General features: G+C 45.8%; 1 protein-coding gene across 1 annotated transcript in view; it reads right to left on the reverse strand.

Annotated features, from left to right (window-relative positions):
- Positions 1–147: 147 nt before the first annotated feature.
- The window catches only part of TMEM94 (transmembrane protein 94), a 98,072-nt gene continuing 79,249 nt past the window's right edge, over positions 148–18,970 (reverse strand). Inside the window, exons 22-32 of the mRNA XM_083351373.1 lie at positions 18,661–18,760; positions 17,820–17,928; positions 16,266–16,455; positions 15,671–15,748; positions 9,994–10,079; positions 8,772–8,853; positions 7,810–7,970; positions 7,018–7,112; positions 6,429–6,522; positions 5,258–5,428; positions 148–2,629 (exon numbers count right to left, since the gene is read on the reverse strand). Of these exons, the coding sequence (XP_083207499.1) occupies positions 2,557–2,629; positions 5,258–5,428; positions 6,429–6,522; positions 7,018–7,112; positions 7,810–7,970; positions 8,772–8,853; positions 9,994–10,079; positions 15,671–15,748; positions 16,266–16,455; positions 17,820–17,928; positions 18,661–18,760 (1,239 nt within the window). The 3' untranslated portion in view covers positions 148–2,556. The remainder of the gene's footprint in view (positions 2,630–5,257; positions 5,429–6,428; positions 6,523–7,017; positions 7,113–7,809; positions 7,971–8,771; positions 8,854–9,993; positions 10,080–15,670; positions 15,749–16,265; positions 16,456–17,819; positions 17,929–18,660; positions 18,761–18,970) is intronic.

The following is an 18,970-nucleotide window of genomic DNA, read 5'->3' on the forward strand; positions in this document are numbered from 1 at the left end:
AATATAAAATCTTAGTGTTTTTCCACTCTTGAGGGCAAGAGCTGTTCAGCTGTATATGTTGTCAATCTCCAGAACTGTGCTCAGATAAGCAAGTGATGTGACCTACAATGAAGTCTATCCAGTTTGTTCTCCAATTTGCAGAAAATGTTACTTTATCAAAGACAATCATTTATTGCCATTCATATCAGGTGCTCTTGGTTTCTTTATACAATTTACAAGTTTTAATACAAATCTATTTTACATCCATCCCAAAAAATCTTAAATATAAAATGTACACCATTTAAAAACAGACTGTTAAGTGAAATTCATTCCTAAGGCGATGCCCCACACTTTTCTGAAGCCCTGTCTGACTAAAGGCAGCAAGTTCTTCAGGAGACCACCATGAAAAAGGCTTTTCAGTCATGGTTTAACTCTAATTGAGTACCACTGAGGACAGATGAGAATAGGAAAGTAGGAGGAGAAAAGTCATTTTCAGGTTTCCAAGAGAGAAAAAAATAATTACGGTATAGGAAGCACCTTCTCTATAGGAGACTTGGTTTTCATCCACTGTTATATATTAAAATGGCCAAAGAGGAGGTTTTTTAATCTGTTGAGGAATCCTTTTTCCTACAGCAAAGGAATCCTCCCTTTTTCCACATCCTGACATTTTAACCTGGGATTGAGTAGGTTTCTCAACCCCAATAAGAATTCAATACCCAGACAACTTTGTAGCTTGTTAATAAAACAGTTGTGTAAACCAGAATACATATTCCAAACCTCATTATTCTTAGAAAACCAGATAATATAATAATAAATTGAGAAAATGACAGGCTTTAACTATATGTGGAGAACAGCAAAGTTGAACAAAAGGAAATGTCTAGGCAGTAAACTATTTAGAAATGTAATAATAAGTTATTGATCACTTTCCCAGGCCAAATTAATTAGAGGCCAAATCACAAATCATCAAACTCTGCTTGCTGTATGTAGAGGACCATTGATCACGTTTCTAAAAATCTTCCAGCTAGAAAACGTCCTTTTTCAGAAAAATGTCCCAATATTGTCAGGCATCAATCTGTGATTATTACCTGGCAAGGGTGAATACCATTTTGCCAAGTATAGAAAGATAATGTCCCCTCAGAGCATAGTGGGATTAGTCATAATCAATCAGTAATTTTAAATAGAGCAGTAGGAAGTGAATTGGGACTGTCTCATCCATATCTATGGTGTGGGTGCGTTACACTGCAGCTCAAAAATCTGACCAAAACAGTTTTTATCTAAGCATCTACCACCATTTCACTGCACGTTATGTCTGGGACAGTCTTGATATGGATCATATAATCTAGCCTTAAGGAGAGTAAACTGAAGAAGTGAAAAGAAAACCGATAGCAGAACATAGTTGCAATAGCCTTCTGCTTAGAGAAAATTACTCATCGTAGCTAAACTGGCCTTTAAGACAAGAGATAGGTGTAGGGGTATGTAGGTTCCCACCAGAAAATCTCTTTTCTGGGGACAGACTTCAGAATGAGGTATTTTGTGTTCTTAAGTTCACTAACTCGAGCTTCTCCTCAAATATGCTTTGAAGTACAGGCAAGGACAACATTCAGCTAAAGGCAGCTCTCTGCTGGGCCTGACAAGCGACCATTCAGCCCATGGACTTGAGGCAGGAAGAGATACGGCCAGCGTCACCTGCCTTCACTCGTTCAAAGCAGCTGGAGGCAGTTGCCTGCAAATGTGCTCTCATAGAAGGAAACACAAACTCCTGCCCTAGCTGTGGTTCAGGCAACTTTGTGGGACACTTTGACTTCCATGTTTACAGGATCGCATGGATTCTTGTGGCTTCCCAGTCCTTGGGGGGGGGGGGTGAGAGACATTACCACACACATCCAAATCTAGCCAATTAGCATGGAGCATTAAGAAAATATGGCACCTGGCCAAGCTGAGAAACCCACAAACTAACTTTCCCCATAAATGCTCTCACCATATGGATGAAAGGCCTGGCTTAGTAGTTAGGGATAACATCCCAGGGAGTTTAATTTGAGAGCCTGTCTGCAAGTCACTTGCATCCAATTCTCTCCAATACTTTACTTCAGCCATGGTTTGTTCCTCTCTCTTACAAAGGGCAGTCTCACCACTATAATAGGAGAGGCAAACATTGCCACAGCAGCCGCAGTTAGGGGCCTCTTCGGACCTTCTCTGCAGGGCCTAGCAGGACAGGAAAGCCAGACACGCACTTGAACAGAAGCAATCAACAGGAGGGAGGTCAACAAGTGACAAATTAAAGAATCAAATCATAAAGCCTGAAAAAGTATCAAGGACAATTTCCTGCTCTTAGATCCATGCCACCCTGAGGGCTTCCAAGAAGCATCACTGGAAGAGGTCCTAAAATAAATAACGGCAAGGACAGCTGTCTGTGTCTCATTGTCCCAATGTCAACCCTTTGCCTGGACCCCTGCTGACCTTTCAATCAGACCATAGAGAGATTCCTGTGTGAGGCTGTTGCTCTCCCTTCCTGCTAAGTGACAAGGCTGGACACAAAAGGGACATGCAACCCTCTAGGGCACATCCAACCTCAGGGGATTAAAAAGGAGAATTCATGCCCAGCTTAGTTTCAAACTGCAGCTTCTGTCTCTTCTGATAACGCACCCGAACCCTACAAAGAGAGAAAAAATATATAAACAAATGAAGAAAAGACAATAGGAAGTGGTCCTCTTCCTACAGTCTAAGCTACCCTCAACACTGCTTAAAGATTTTTTTTAATAAATACATTTGTGTGATTTAATGCAGCTGTTTTTAAGCTCCTTGGAAATTGATCAGAAATTTCTCAAGTTAACATAGGCTTTTCTGCAAGAGCAGCCGCTCCTTGGTAAATCTGTGGTGCAAGGATGCATTTACAAGGACTGGTCTAGGAAAAAGCTACCACATTAGCTTGTTTGGAAAGTTCAGCAAAGGAAGTCAGCAATTGAAGAACAGCAACTTAGCCCATTGGTTAAAAAAAAATAGGTGCACTAACAGTTCTGTCTGATCACAGACTGCCTACACAGCAGAATTTGCAGGCTCTCTGACTTGAGAATCTCTTTTTAATAAGCCTTCTTTGATAACTGGAAAGAAAATGATTTCCAATTATATCATGGTGACCTGCAGAAGATTCCCACGTTGCATATTTGCCAAAGGGTGCCTTGAATTCTTGACCTCCTCTGTGGGCTTCCCTCCATGCCATGGGTTTATGCTTCTTTCCTTTCACAGCTGTTTTTTCTTTCTTATTTTTATTTATCTATTCTCTTATTCTATTTTTCTTTTTCTCTTTATTAAAGAGTTTTAGAAAAACAAAATTTTACAATACATCCCCAAATCCCTCCCACCCCAAACCCGCCCACTTTCCCCCCCCCACTTCCCAGAGCTAAATACAGGATTATAGTTACAATAATCATATTCTAAATAAAAATTATGCATAATATACAATTAACCAAATTCATAATGTGCTTTAACTCCCTTTTAATATAACTACAAAGTGCCAATAACAATATCCCACTAAAATCTACTCATAAGCTAAATGGAACTTTTTAGTGCCATATTTGTTCTGAATATAATTTATCCATCTCCTCCAAACTGAAATATATCTTTCCTGTGAACATCTTCCTTTCACAGCTGTTTTGCCCCTAATCCTTGCCAATGTATTTCTGAACTTCCAAAGGCTTCAGTTTGACAATGAGACAAGATTACTGTTGTACACTAAATAACTCTGCACCTGGTGGCACAGTGGTTAGAATGCAGCATTGCAGGCAAACTCTGCCCACAGCCTGGAGTTCCATCCTGGCAAGGCTCAAGGTTGACTCAGCCCTCCATCCTTCTGAGGTCAGTAAAATGAGGACCCAAATTGCTGGGGGGCAATATGCTGACTCTATAACCCGCTTAGAGAGGGCTGTAAAGCACTACAAATAGCACAAAATTATTCTCCCTTTGAAGAGGGGATGAGGAGAAGGACAATGATGAAAAAAAATAGCAAGCAAAATGCACTATCAATTCAAACATCCATAGCAATGGTACTTAGACTTATATATTGCTTCCCAGTGCTTTACAGCTATTCTTAAAGGAAAGATATTATACCCTATAGCAGAGATCTTAAGTTTTTTTCTCTACAAACCTGAGTAAAAGAGGACATTTTTACCACAAAGGAAATGTAGGGCTTCAGTTTTATCATCACACACACATACACACACACAGAGAGTTTTGTTTAGCTTCTCTTTGGTCTTTTTTCTGCTGTTTTGGTCTTTTTTTATGTCCTGGGTTCTATTTGTCTCAATAAAAAATAAAATGTTTTTAAAACAGTGATAAGTTCACCTCTGTTGGAACAATTATTTTTCTTCCTAGTATTTCCCTGCAAGTGTAGGATATGCTTTTTTTAATCATTTTTTTTTGTAACAGGAATTGACTGACCAGTTTGTTGCCTAAGCCTGGCATCATGGGCTAAAAGAGAGTAACTTGCCTAAAGTCACCTAGCCAGTCCACTTACTGGCCCTGCAGAGAAGCTGATCCTTTAGCAAGATAGGACTTTTTCTTTTTAACAAGAGAAAGAAAGAGCCAGGGGGAAATGAGAGGCAAGAATGCCATGCAGGCTTTAAGGCTATTGCTCTCGCCTATACTAGACATACTGTAGGCAACAGCCACCCATCTTCAATCCTCACCAAAATGCCTTTCATTTTGACTCTATAAATGCGCCTTCATTTTGTGTATACCAATATGTATATTTGGTGAGGTAAATGGTATACGGGAATGACCTTGTGGGACAAGGCAAAAAGGCAACTTAGCCCACGGCATGAATGTGGGCAGGGTGAGAGGTTCCCAAGAGACCCTTCTTAGCTTCTTGGGCCATAAAGGGCATGTGGAGAAAGATATATTTTCAGACTTGCAAGGTTCTGTTCACCTGACAATAAAGTAGAACTAGCTCATCTAGCCATGTTTCCTCTCTGGTCCACCTCGCAAGGCTGAAAGGTTTCCACGCATGATGGAAGGCTTTTTATCCTTTTGTATGAAGGTGCTGCAGAAGCCGGTAGCCATAAGGAGGTGTCAAAAGATGGGGTCCTCTTGCACCTCATTCACTCTTTGGACCAAGGGATGCTATTTCTCTATTTCTCACCAATCTAATGTGAGGAGGAGGAGGAGGAGGAGGAGGTAGGTACCACCCTACCTGCTTTAACAAATTCCAAGACTTATTATAGACAAAATACCTCAAGCACTAGAAACGCTAGTAAGGCTGGGTTACTTAGTGAGTTGCTCTTGCCTGATTTCGTGGAGTTTGACGGTCTCGTTGATTATCACCACAAGGACAAGAGAGAGCAAACCCAGCAGCCAGGAGGCCATGGGAATGTCATCCATTTGGTAAGTCACAGGAGACTCAAGATTCACCCAGAGTTTCAAGTCCAGGAAGGTCTGAACAATCTGTCCCAGCAACCTGTCATATAAGGAAACAATCCTTGAGCAACGTCATTCTTGGAAGGGAGATGCTGTCTTCTCCCAAAGGTGGCTACTGGCAGAAGAGAAAGCATAGTGGAATAGACAGAAGGAGGGAGGAAACCTTGCTGCTGAATTTAATAAGAGCCATTGGCTCCACCTCATATGGGGGCAACCTGTGCACCTCAACCTGTGCTGCTGATGTACAGATCCCAGCGTTCCTCACCCCTGGATTTGGTGACTGGAGTTGTTGGGAATTGTATGTTACAGTATTTGGAGACCCACAGGTTGCCCATTCCTGACCTATCCACAAAGAATCTACAAGATGATGGCGTATGCCAGGAGTTCTTCATCTAGGGACTAGAGAGCCCTAAAATGTCCCTGGATAAGATTCAGGAAGGCCTGTGAATTTGGATGGGAAAACGTTATATTCCCTTGACCACTAATTAAACTTTACCTTCTCATTTAATAAAGAATGTAGAGCACAAAGTAATCTGCGGCCTCTAGACGGCAAAAACATGAATGAATTTCAATAAATCTCACTATCTAAAATTATTTAAATTATTTTTGATGAATATACGGAGCATATATTGACAGTTTTTGTTACAGAATCTATGACTTTTACGTCATGCGCTTAAATATGTATTTTCTGGGAATACACCTGCAGGTTTCAACAGATGTTCAAAGTGGTCCAGGATACAAGAAGATGAAGAATTCCTGGTCTAGACCATGAAATACATTAGAAGTTCCGAGGCTAAGGAAATGATTACGAATCTGAAAAAAGAGACACAGAAAAATATTCCAGAAACACATCATCCATAAAATGACTCAAAGGTGATGCTGTTTCCCAGTCAAAAAACAAAAACAAAAAATAGAATAGAATATATTAAAGGAAGTGCTTAGGTGATAAAAGGATACTGGTTAAAAACAAAAGCAACTTGATAAAAAAAAGGCTGACTAGATTCAGCTGCAGTTTCTAAGAATTAGGAAAAGAGACTCACACAACCACTACCGTCAGAGTCCACCAGAAGTTAGTGAAGGGGCTTTTCTTCCACAGTGGTTTGGTACGATGGACATGGGTAACTGATATAAACACTGCAAAGAAAAACCAACCTGTTTTTTATTTGCAGCTTTGCAGCCGGTAGGCCAAAAATCTACCCAACCACCTATTTTTATGCAGGCAAGACTATTCCTTAACACAATATGACAGACATCTCAAACACAAGGCCCGGGGGCCGGATCTGGCCCGCAAAGTGGTTTCATTTGGCCCGTGAAGCCATCCTGGAAACAGTGAGGGAACGGCCCCTGCTGCCTTGGCCCTGGCCCAGAGACCCTCCTTCTGCCAGAGACCCTCAGATCTCTCCCACTCCTGCCCAGGCCCCCATAGGCACCCTTGATGCGAACAGTGTAGAGCTGGCCATGCCCACCCAGTAGGCCATACGCACTCTAGCCACGCCCACCCAGTAGGCCACGCCCACCCAGGCCACACTCACCTGGGCCCCTTGAGGGCAACTGCAGTGCTGATGTGGCCCTCAATGAAATTGAGTTTGACACCCCTGCAATATGAAGTAAGGGCTAAAAATTGCTTACCAATGTGTAAGACAATCATTCCAGCTGTAAATTTCTGGGCTAGGAGAAGTACACTGGAGAAAGTTCCAAACCAATCGGGGTGGCGTTCTGCTCCACTAGAAAAGAAAAGAAAAAACCATTTAAGGATGGATCGGTGTTGAAAGCATAAAAGACGCTCCCCGTAAAGGAATGGAGCGGGACGGGGCCTTATCAGTAGGTGAGATGGCTTTCTGCGATTCAGATTAGATACCTTCTTTCTTTGGATTAACTGGTCAACCGTAGACGGTCATGGACATAGCATTACAATAAGGCAGCCGGTGACCAAGGACTGCCTGAAATGATAATGTGTCCCTGTGTGTATGTGTGTATGAATGAAAGTGAGTGAGTGAGTGAAAGAGAAAGCATTGGCTAAATTACAACACCTACATATACTTTACCAACCATGAAAGCTATTGCAATGTGAGAAAGCTATCTTCTAGAGTAAATTATGGCACCAACAACCTCTTGGACATGACAGATTTAAATCTGAGATGATCTCAGAAATCCAGAGAGCGCAGAGGTGAATTAACATAACCAGTATCTAGAAGCTAGGAATTTAATTTTTTGCCCATATGCTCAGCCACACAGCCTGGAACAAGCAGTTACTCTATGGTTCTTCACACTTCTCTTTTTTTATCTCTGGGAAAAATATTGTAGACTATGCCAACTTGGAATAAAATATTAAAAAAACGTCAAGCTAAACGCTGCATATACTACAGCACAATTCTTCCAGCTGGTACATTTGGGAACATCCAAGAGATCCCTGAAACCTACCTTTGCAGCACGAGGGAGAAGCAGCCTGTGACATTCACGCTGAAGGCAGATGAGTTGAAGTTTGCACAGTAATCTTGCAGCAAGTAGCCAAAACAAGCCAAGCAGGAGCAGATGGTGAGGCTGAACTTCAACAGGAAGCAGAAGAGGAAGTAATGCTGAGTCTACAAACATTGCCAAGAAGACCAGTGTTATGTGTGGAAGATGACCCAAACACTCTCCCTGCACTAGCTGAGTTGCAACTGCAAAAGAGCCAAATTACCAGTTGCACCACTATGTAATTGGGCTGCTACTTAAAATAAACTTGATAGGCCTAGGGGGGGTCCCATGGCTGCTGTTGCTACTGATGATCTGTGGTCTGTGAAGGATGAAATTAGCCATTTCCTAGTGACTTGGAGAAATGCACTGCTGACTTCTTGGGTGGCTTTCTCAATGGTATAGAGCAGGGGTCTTCAAACTTGGTCCTTTTATGACTTGTGGACTTCAACTCCCAGAATTCTTCAGCCAGGCTGAGGAATTCTGGGAGTTGAAGTCCACAAGTCATAAAAGGACCAAGTTTGAAGACGCCTGGTATAGAGTCCAGAAGATTCAGTTACTTCTCAGTCACTGAGAAGAGCCCTTGAAAATCAACCACAGAGATTAGATGTGAATTTCTAGCAAACATACTGAGAAAATCATTACCATTACATTACAATACAAGTGTTGTATTGTTTGTGAGTCAGCAGCAAAGAAATTTAATAAATAATTGGATTGAGATCTATCTGATGCAAAAGAGGAAAGACAATTTGTTTAGTCCCACCCAGAAGTCTAAGAGAATTCTCTTGCAGAAGTTAGAGCTCGGTCAGTAAGGCATCCATTGGAAAGAGAGTGGGATGATTTATAAGCAACTGGCTAGAAAGTTAACCCTATGTAAAGTTTCCTTGTACTCCAAGCAAATAAGACATCCAATTGAAACATTTGCTTACCTTTTTAGGAATGAAGGTCAGGTTTTTCCCAGTGGCCATTGACATAATGGAACTATGAGGGGGCTTTCCCAGAAGGGACACACTTGAAAAAAATAATGAGGTAATTAATGTGAAAGATAGTCTAGAACATTAGAATGCAACAAGCACATGAAACTGTTTGGACATCTCGTCAGACTCACCCCTAAGAATAACAGAGATGCCAGCTAAAGTTCAGTTCTTAAGTTGCTCACACCAATAAACAGAATCTTGCCAAGCTAAACCTTTACTATTCTCACCACAGCAGATATTCTCTGGGAGATTCCAGGGAGCGGCAATCTTAATCTGTCTGACCCAGTGTGGGATTGTGTTGCTGCTTGTTTTGCCCCCTTTCTGAGAATGGGTTCCTTCCTTCCTGGGAAACTGCCATTTCCCTGTCATCTATCATACCACCTCCTCCTTTGTAGGCACCCCCCATCTACTTCTATACTGGAAGGGAATAAAGTTTCTGTGATCAGGAGCCACAATTTATTCTTAAATACTACTGGTGGTCAGGGACCACCAGAATCAGATCAATAACACAGTGACATTACGAACATAGTGTAACTAATTTCTGTGGAGGATAGTAGCTTCAAGAGATTTGTGGTTTACAATATTGTAACTTTCACTGAAGAGTTGCCACAGCATTTTTTTTCCCCCATCCATAATCAGCAGGAAATTATTCAACCAACGTTTACCACTTTTCCTTTGCCTTTTAGTGGTGTTCTCCAGAGGATCACCAAACTGGGGCTTAAGTAGTTGCCCATCCCTGGTCTACAATGAGAGGCAATCAACAAAAATCAGTTCTAGAGTGTCGACTTATGTTCTGCAAATATGTGCAATATTTGCCCACTGTGTCGTCCACTGAGAACTCCCACATACTACAGACCTCTAGCAGTGACGATGTTACCTAGTTTAGGTAATGAAATGTCTTCAAGAAAACAACCAAGCTCAGAGAGCACCAAGGACCCTTCATTCCAACCCAGAGCTACAAATATTCTCCTTTATTGGACAATAGCTGCTGTATGGAAATTGTTCTAGTAGCCTTAGTACAGTGGCTAGAACATGAAAATCAAATCCAGCGTTCCTTATCTTAATTTTGCCCTTCTTAACTTAGGAAACCACTCCCTGAAAATATCACAAAATGGTGTGTGTGTGTGTGTGTGTGTGTGTGTGTGTGTGCGTGTGTGTTTTACAGGTAGCTTACCTTAGCAATGGGTAGCAGAAGCACGAAAGCCACAATATGTCAGTGGTACTGAGAATGGGAGGCAGTTGTGCCAGGCAAGACAAGAACTACATACAACAAAGCGAAAGGCATCATCAGAAGAAAAGCTGGAAATCGAGGAATCAACAAAACATCAAGGAGATCTAGAAGAAATGTATAATCTGACTATCTCCGAGGCTTTCAAAATCAATATTTATTTATTTTTAAGAGAAAAACAACTTACTTATTTTTAGAGAAATATTAGTGGCATACTGTATACCCCATAGTGACATTCTGTAGCTCTGTTTGAAAAATTCAGAATTGTGCTGATGTAAAAAAACTGACAGGAAAACTCACAAAGAGACCAATAGGAATTCAGATAGGGCATCTGCTTACTGGACACACACATAAACCTTTGTTGCTGTGCTTCTTTCCCTATAAAAAGTAATTGCTAAAGTACCCTCCACATTTCTTTCATTTCCCTACCATTTATTTTGAAAAATATATATCAGGAAATAACAAATTACCGTATATACTTGAGTATAAGCCGACTCGAGTATAAGCCGAGACCCCCAATTTCACCCCCAAAAACTGGAAAAAGTTATTGACTCGAGTATAAGCCGATCCGCCGTTCTGCAAGCCTCTGCCGCCAGCAGAGGCTCGATCCGCCATTTTGCAAGCCTGAATACACAGGAATACCCTGTGTAGCCACGGCTCGTCGGCAGGTCTCCGTTCCTCCTGCCGACCTTTGGGGAGGTTTGGGCGCCTCCCCAAACCTCCCCAAACCTCGGCAGGTCTCCGTTCCTCCGCGCAGACCTGCCGACCTTTGGGGAGGTTTGGGCGCCTCCCCAAACGTCCCCAAACCTCGGCAGGTCTCCGTTCCTGTTTGGGGACGTTTGGGCGCCTCCCCAAACGTCCCCAAACCTCGGCAGGTCTCCGTTCCTCCGCGCAGACCTGCCGACCTTTGGGGAGGTTTGGGCGCCTCCCCAAACGTCCCCAAACCTCGGCAGGTCTCCGTTCCTGTTTGGGGAGGTTTGGGCGCCTCCCCAAACCTCCCAAACCTCGGCAGGTCTCCGTTCCTGTTTGGGGAGGTTTGGGCGCCTCCCCAAATGTCCCCAAACGTCCCCAAACCTCGGCAGGTCTCCGTTCCTGTTTGGGGAGGTTTGGGCGCCTCCCCAAACCTCCCAAACCTCGGCAGGTCTCCGTTCCTGTTTGGGGAGGTTTGGGCGCCTCCCCAAACGTCCCCAAACGTCCCCAAACCTCGGCAGGTCTCCGTTCCTCCGCGCAGACCTGCCGACCTTTGGGGAGGTTTGGGCGCCTCCCCAAACGTCCCCAAACCTCGGCAGGTCTCCGTTCCTGTTTGGGGAGGTTTGGGCGCCTCCCCAAACGTCCCCAAACCTCGGCAGGTCTCCGTTCCTGTTTGGGGAGGTTTGGGCGCCTCCCCAAACGTCCCCAAACCTCGGCAGGTCTCCGTTCCTCCGCGCAGACCTGCCGACCTTTGGGGAGGTTTGGGCGCCTCCCCAAACGTCCCCAAACCTCGGCAGGTCTCCGTTCCTGTTTGGGGAGGTTTGGGCGCCTCCCCAAACCTCCCCAAACCTCCCCAAACCTCGGCAGGTCTCCGTTCTTCCGCGCAGACCTGCCGAGGTTTGGGGAGGTTTGGGGAGGCGCCCAAACCTCCCCAAAGGTCGGCAGGAAGAACGGAGACCTGCCGAGGTTTGGGGAGGTTTGGGGAGGCGCCCAAACCTCCCCAAAGGTCGGCAGGTCTGCGCGGAGGAACGGAGACCTGCCGAGGTTTGGGGAGGTTTGGGGAGGCGCCCAAACCTCCCCAAACAGGAACGGAGACCTGCCGAGGTTTGGGGAGGTTTGGGGAGGCGCCCAAACCTCCCCAAACGTCGGCAGGTCTGCGCGGAGGAACGGAGACCTGCCGAGGTTTGGGGAGGTTTGGGGAGGCGCCCAAACCTCCCCAAACAGGAACGGAGACCTGCCGAGGTTTGGGGACGTTTGGGGAGGCGCCCAAACCTCCCCAAAGGTCGGCAGGTCTGCACGGAGGAACGGAGACCTGCCGAGGTTTGGGGAGGTTTGGGGAGGCGCCCAAACCTCCCCAAACAGGAACGGAGACCTGCCGAGGTTTGGGGACGTTTGGGGAGGCGCCCAAACCTCCCCAAAGGTCGGCAGGTCTGCGCGGAGGAACGGAGACCTGCCGAGGTTTGGGGACGTTTGGGGAGGCGCCCAAACCTCCCCAAACAGGAACGGAGACCTGCCGAGGTTTGGGGACGTTTGGGGAGGCGCCCAAACCTCCCCAAAGGTCGGCAGGTCTGCACGGAGGAACGGAGACCTGCCGAGGTTTGGGGACGTTTGGGGAGGCGCCCAAACCTCCCCAAACAGGAACGGAGACCTGCCGAGGTTTGGGGACGTTTGGGGAGGCGCCCAAACCTCCCCAAAGGTCGGCAGGTCTGCGCGGAGGAACGGAGACCTGCCGAGGTTTGGGGAGGCGCCCAAACCTCCCCAAACAGGAACGGAGACCTGCCGAGGTTTGGGGACGTTTGGGGAGGCGCCCAAACCTCCCCAAAGGTCGGCAGGTCTGCGCGGAGGAACGGAGACCTGCCGAGGTTTGGGGAGGTTTGGGGAGGCGCCCAAACCTCCCCAAACAGGAACGGAGACCTGCCGAGGTTTGGGGAGGTTTGGGGAGGCGCCCAAACCTCCCCAAAGGTCGGCAGGTCTGCGCGGAGGAACGGAGACCTGCCGAGGTTTGGGGAGGTTTGGGGAGGCGCCCAAAGCTCCCCAAACAGGAACGGAGACCTGCCGAGGTTTGGGGACGTTTGGGGAGGCGCCCAAACCTCCCCAAAGGTTGGCAGGTCTGCGCGGAGGAACGGAGACCTGCCGAGGTTTGGGGACGTTTGGGGAGGCGCCCAAACCTCCCCAAACAGGAACGGAGACCTGCCGAGGTTTGGGGACGTTTGGGGAGGCGCCCAAACCTCCCCAAAGGTCGGCAGGTCTGCGCGGAGGAACGGAGACCTGCCGAGGTTTGGGGAGGTTTGGGGAGGCGCCCAAACCTCCCCAAACAGGAACGGAGACCTGCCGAGGTTTGGGGAGGTTTGGGGAGGCGCCCAAACAATTTATTCTTAAATACTACTGGTGGTCAGGGACCACCAGAATCAGATCAATAACACAGTGACATTACGAACATAGTGTAACTAATTTCTGTGGAGGATAGTAGCTTCAAGAGATTTGTGGTTTACAATATTGTAACTTTCACTGAAGAGTTGCCACAGCATTTTTTTTCCCCCATCCATAATCAGCAGGAAATTATTCAACCAACGTTTACCACTTTTCCTTTGCCTTTTAGTGGTGTTCTCCAGAGGATCACCAAACTGGGGCTTAAGTAGTTGCCCATCCCTGGTCTACAATGAGAGGCAATCAACAAAAATCAGTTCTAGAGTGTCGACTTATGTTCTGCAAATATGTGCAATATTTGCCCACTGTGTCGTCCACTGAGAACTCCCACATACTACAGACCTCTAGCAGTGACGATGTTACCTAGTTTAGGTAATGAAATGTCTTCAAGAAAACAACCAAGCTCAGAGAGCACCAAGGACCCTTCATTCCAACCCAGAGCTACAAATATTCTCCTTTATTGGACAATAGCTGCTGTATGGAAATTGTTCTAGTAGCCTTAGTACAGTGGCTAGAACATGAAAATCAAATCCAGCGTTCCTTATCTTAATTTTGCCCTTCTTAACTTAGGAAACCACTCCCTGAAAATATCACAAAATGGTGTGTGTGTGTGTGTGTGTGTGTGTGTGTGTGTGTGCGTGTGTGTTTTACAGGTAGCTTACCTTAGCAATGGGTAGCAGAAGCACGAAAGCCACAATAGAGACCTGCCGAGGTTTGGGGAGGTTTGGGGAGGCGCCCAAACCTCCCCAAACAGGAACGGAGACCTGCCGAGGTTTGGGGAGGTTTGGGGAGGCGCCCAAACCTCCCCAAACGTCGGCAGGTCTGCGCGGAGGAACGGAGACCTGCCGAGGTTTGGGGAGGTTTGGGGAGGCGCCCAAACCTCCCCAAACAGGAACGGAGACCTGCCGAGGTTTGGGGACGTTTGGGGAGGCGCCCAAACCTCCCCAAAGGTCGGCAGGTCTGCACGGAGGAACGGAGACCTGCCGAGGTTTGGGGAGGTTTGGGGAGGCGCCCAAACCTCCCCAAACAGGAACGGAGACCTGCCGAGGTTTGGGGACGTTTGGGGAGGCGCCCAAACCTCCCCAAAGGTCGGCAGGTCTGCGCGGAGGAACGGAGACCTGCCGAGGTTTGGGGAGGCGCCCAAACCTCCCCAAACAGGAACGGAGACCTGCCGAGGTTTGGGGACGTTTGGGGAGGCGCCCAAACCTCCCCAAAGGTCGGCAGGTCTGCGCGGAGGAACGGAGACCTGCCGAGGTTTGGGGAGGTTTGGGGAGGCGCCCAAACCTCCCCAAACAGGAACGGAGACCTGCCGAGGTTTGGGGAGGTTTGGGGAGGTGCCCAAACCTCCCCAAAGGTCGGCAGGTCTGCGCGGAGGAACGGAGACCTGCCGAGGTTTGGGGAGGTTTGGGGAGGCGCCCAAAGCTCCCCAAACAGGAACGGAGACCTGCCGAGGTTTGGGGACGTTTGGGGAGGCGCCCAAACCTCCCCAAAGGTTGGCAGGTCTGCGCGGAGGAACGGAGACCTGCCGAGGTTTGGGGACGTTTGGGGAGGCGCCCAAACCTCCCCAAACAGGAACGGAGACCTGCCGAGGTTTGGGGACGTTTGGGGAGGCGCCCAAACCTCCCCAAAGGTCGGCAGGTCTGCGCGGAGGAACGGAGACCTGCCGAGGTTTGGGGAGGTTTGGGGAGGCGCCCAAACCTCCCCAAACAGGAACGGAGACCTGCCGAGGTTTGGGGAGGTTTGGGGAGGCGCCCAAACCTCCCCAAACAGGAACGGAGACCTGGGGAGGTTTGGGGAGGCGCCCAAACCTTCCCAAACGTCGGCAGGTCTGCGCGGTGGACCGGAGACCTGCCGAGGTTTGGGGAGGCGCCCAAACCTCCCCAAAGGTCGGCAGGAGGAACGGAGACCTGCCGAGGTTTGGGGAGGTTTGGGGAGGCACCCAAACCTCCCCAAAGGTCGGCAGGAGGAACGGAGACCTGCCGAGGTTTGGGGAGGCGCCCAAACCTCCCCAAAGGTCGGCAGGAGGAACGGAGACCTGCCGAGGTTTGGGGAGACGCCCAAACCTCCCCAAACGTCGGCAAGTCTCCGTTCCTCCGCGCCCTGCCTGCCTGCTTCTTTCCGCTGCGGAAAGAAGCAGGCAGGCAAGGCGCGGAGTTTGGGGAGGTGCGCGCGCACCTCCCCAAACCTCCCCAAACTTCGGCAGGTCTCGGACGGCGGTGGCTTGGGAGAGGTGCGGGCGATCCCGGAAGCACCAAAGCCTCGGCCGCGCACAAGTCCTCGGTAAGTTTTTTTTGTTGACTGGAGTATAAGCCGAAGTGGAATTTTTCAGCCCAAAAAGTGGGCTGAAAAATTCGGCTTATACTCAAGTATATACGGTAGATTGGATTAGAGCCATCTAATACTGAATTCTACAGATAAATAATTTCTGTGATTGGGTCTCTGGGAAGCTACATTCTTCTTTCCAATATGCCTTTTCTGCTTTGTGAAATTGTTTAGGATAACTCACCTGAATAATGACCAGAGTCAGCTGACACTGCAGGAGAAAAAGGAAGCACTTCCGTATGCCATAAGTTGCATGGCGGGCCTAAAAGTGAACACATTTTTAGGATATTATTAATGTATGAGCAAAGCAGCAAATCTATTACCTACACCAGAGCCTACTGTTACAATAATAGATAACAATACTTTTATTAGGAAGCAATTTTTCAGAGCAAATACTTTCCAAAGATGTATGGAGGAAGGCAGAGAATACAACAAATTAATCTACTTTTAATTAATCAAAATTAATCAAATAAGTTTTCAAAAAATGCAAAGAGCCCATTCTAACCTTTCAAATGCTTTCTCAGAATTCAAAATAACTTTAAGAAATGAACCATTAAATTTCTTAACCTATTGAATTACATTCAGACACCATTATATATTAGTAGTAAAAGGAAGCATTTTACCTCGATTTTTACCTAGAAATTTACCTAGATTGATTTCAAGTAGGATACTTTTGTCTAATGTAATCTTCTAGAAGCTAACAGAAATATTAATAAGATATGATCCCAATTAAGATGAGAAACTGTTCCTTTTACTTCTGGAAAGAAAAGTGGGCTTACTTGCTCTATAAGTCTGATGATCCCAATTGTTTCTTCAGGACAAATAGACAAGGAGCAGGATAAGCTATTCAGCTGGCCAGAGAGCTGTAGAGGCGTGAGCTCATCAGAAATATGGGTCAGGTTTGTGCTGGTAGCATAACCAAAGGTCTCCCAGGAGCATCGAGAGGGATAGAGAGGATCCAATGCAATGCTATATAGGTAAAATGGCATAAGGAAGATTAATGCAACGGGGGGGGGGAGCCAGAAATAATGAAATAAAAAATGCTCTAAAATAATACGATGCTGATTGTAAACTAACAATGAAAATTGTGGATTACATGTTTGTGTCTGACTGAGATGATCCATTATCATTGGCAACTAATCAGGACGTCTACATACTACTTCCAGAATCTGAGGATACCATTCCCAGTAGAAAGGACTCTCCTGGATTCAAGAGCTGCAATTTCGTCGAAAAATTGTGTCCCAGCTGCTACTGCCTTACACCTCAACTGTCCTCTATACATTTATTTATTCAGAGTATGGCATCTACAGAGGTCATGTAATCACTGACAATATAGGAGATAATATATCAAATTAAATAATAAAATCACCATCATATGGAGCCAAAGAACTGCAATGGAACAGATGTTATAATTCAATATCTAAGGGATCTGAGGGGTATAAACTGTAGACTACCTCCACGATGGTACACCCTGGGCCATGTTCCGTCTGAACAGAGTAGCTAAAAATCTATACACACGGTGACCAAACTGAATGCTGCATTCCTCACAGTTAAAAACTACAGAGGCAGCAATTCGACTAGAACAGTTCCTTTAGGAACTCATGATGAACGATATTGGACCCCAGATCCATATTTTGCAATTCAACACAGAAGGCTGAAATAGAAATAAATGTAAGTACCTAAGCAGACTGGCCATAGATAATAGGCTAGATGTTAGAATAATACAAGAGACTAATTTGGCCAATGAGGAACAGATTAAAGGTCGAGGAAAGATTCTGGAATGCAAAATTGGAGCTGACTTAATGTCCACGGCTCCTTCATGTATCCTCTATACATTGGTATAAATGATGATTTGGATTTTCAGCTCAGAATCTCTTTACCTGACAACTAAATGGAAGTACATTTGTGGTTGACCTTAAGAGAAATGTAATGCCCGGCCTACAAGACCACAAAAAGGGGATGAAGCGGCTAGGAAGGGAAAAAAACAACAACAACACACAATTTAGTGCTAAACTTCACCTTCGTGACTTAACGGTATGAGGAAAGTTAAGATTTTGGAAGGAACTGGGTTGCCCACTCCTGAATCAGACCACCCACAATTGTCTTCCATTCTTGGTTGCAAGGAAGAACATGTAACTGTACTTTCAAAGGCATGGAATGCACTCTGAGACAAAGCAAAGAAAAACGGTAATTTTTAAGACTGAGGAATGTTTTGCATGGCCCGAGCAATAAAAAAAAACAGCAGAGAAACAAAAAATCAGGGATGAGGTCATAGATCTCTCAAAGTCAGAAGATTAAATCCTGAAAGGCTGCTGCTTTCTTTTTCTTCTTACCTGATATCACTCTGAATGAAAAGGCAATTGTTGCGCAAGTTGGCAGAGCTGCCCAAACAGCAAGTGACTTCCCCATACTCCTGCATGATCTTGATCATCTCACACATGGCTGGACAAGGGAAAAGGAAAAAGAACTTACCCCGTGGACACCCTCTAGCTTTATTCGTTTTGATTTATTTTTATTTTTACGTAGGTAAAAAACAAATACTGAAATATTATAAAGAAAAGAAAAAACAGAAAAGAAAAAGTGCAGAAAAGAGGGTTAAAAAAAAAAATAGTTACAGAAGTGACTCCCACCCTTCTTTATAGAAGTTACAAACAAACTCATTATCCCTCCTCCCTCACCTTACAATAATCCCTTCCGCCACTTAGTTAATCTTTTTTCAACTGTCAAATCCAGAAGTTGCCATTTCACTTTTTAAAATTTTTCGCGAAAACCTATAAAAGGGTTTCCCATCTTTTAAAGAAGTACTTCTTGTCCTGTCTCTGAAAGAGAGTTCAGTTTTGCTAACAATACCAGCTTCACCACCTTCACCATCCATTCCTTCACTGTGGGTATTTCAGTATTTCACTGTCTTTCTGGATATAATAATCTTCCTAAAGTTAACCATATATAAAATCAGTCTTCCAGAAGTCTTTCCTCGTTGAACTATCCAGAAGCCCCAATAAAGAGAGTTGTTGTTTCATCGGCACCCTCTAGCCAGGGCTGGCTGAGGAATTCTGGGAGTTGAAGTCCACAAGTCTTAAAGTTGCCAAATCTGAAGACCCCTGCTCTAGCTTTTTATAATAGAGCCTTTCAGTCTGAGCAACAAAGAATCCAGTCAGCCTGAGCCTCACTTACTTTCTGGGGTGGAATCTGTAAACAGAGGAACAAGCAAAGGCACGTTGTCAATGTTCTGCAGGTGGGGTCTCACCTGATGGATTCCCCGTGGAAGTTTGGCCTAAAATAAACAAAGCAAACAAGCAAAAGAAAGACAACTTATTAGGACCCATAGTCCTATAGTCAGATGCTAGGCGGATGGGTTGGCAAGGCAGAGGAGCACGATAACTCTAACCCTTGTTTGCTGCTGAATCCAATCTGAAGTGAATCTTACCCAGAAGTATTTTTATTGCAACTGATCTGTTGCTTGTTCTCAATCCATGTAAGCAAG

This window comes from Vipera ursinii (genome assembly GCF_947247035.1).
Source record: "Vipera ursinii genome assembly, chromosome: 2".
Lineage (NCBI taxonomy): Eukaryota > Metazoa > Chordata > Lepidosauria > Squamata > Viperidae > Vipera > Vipera ursinii.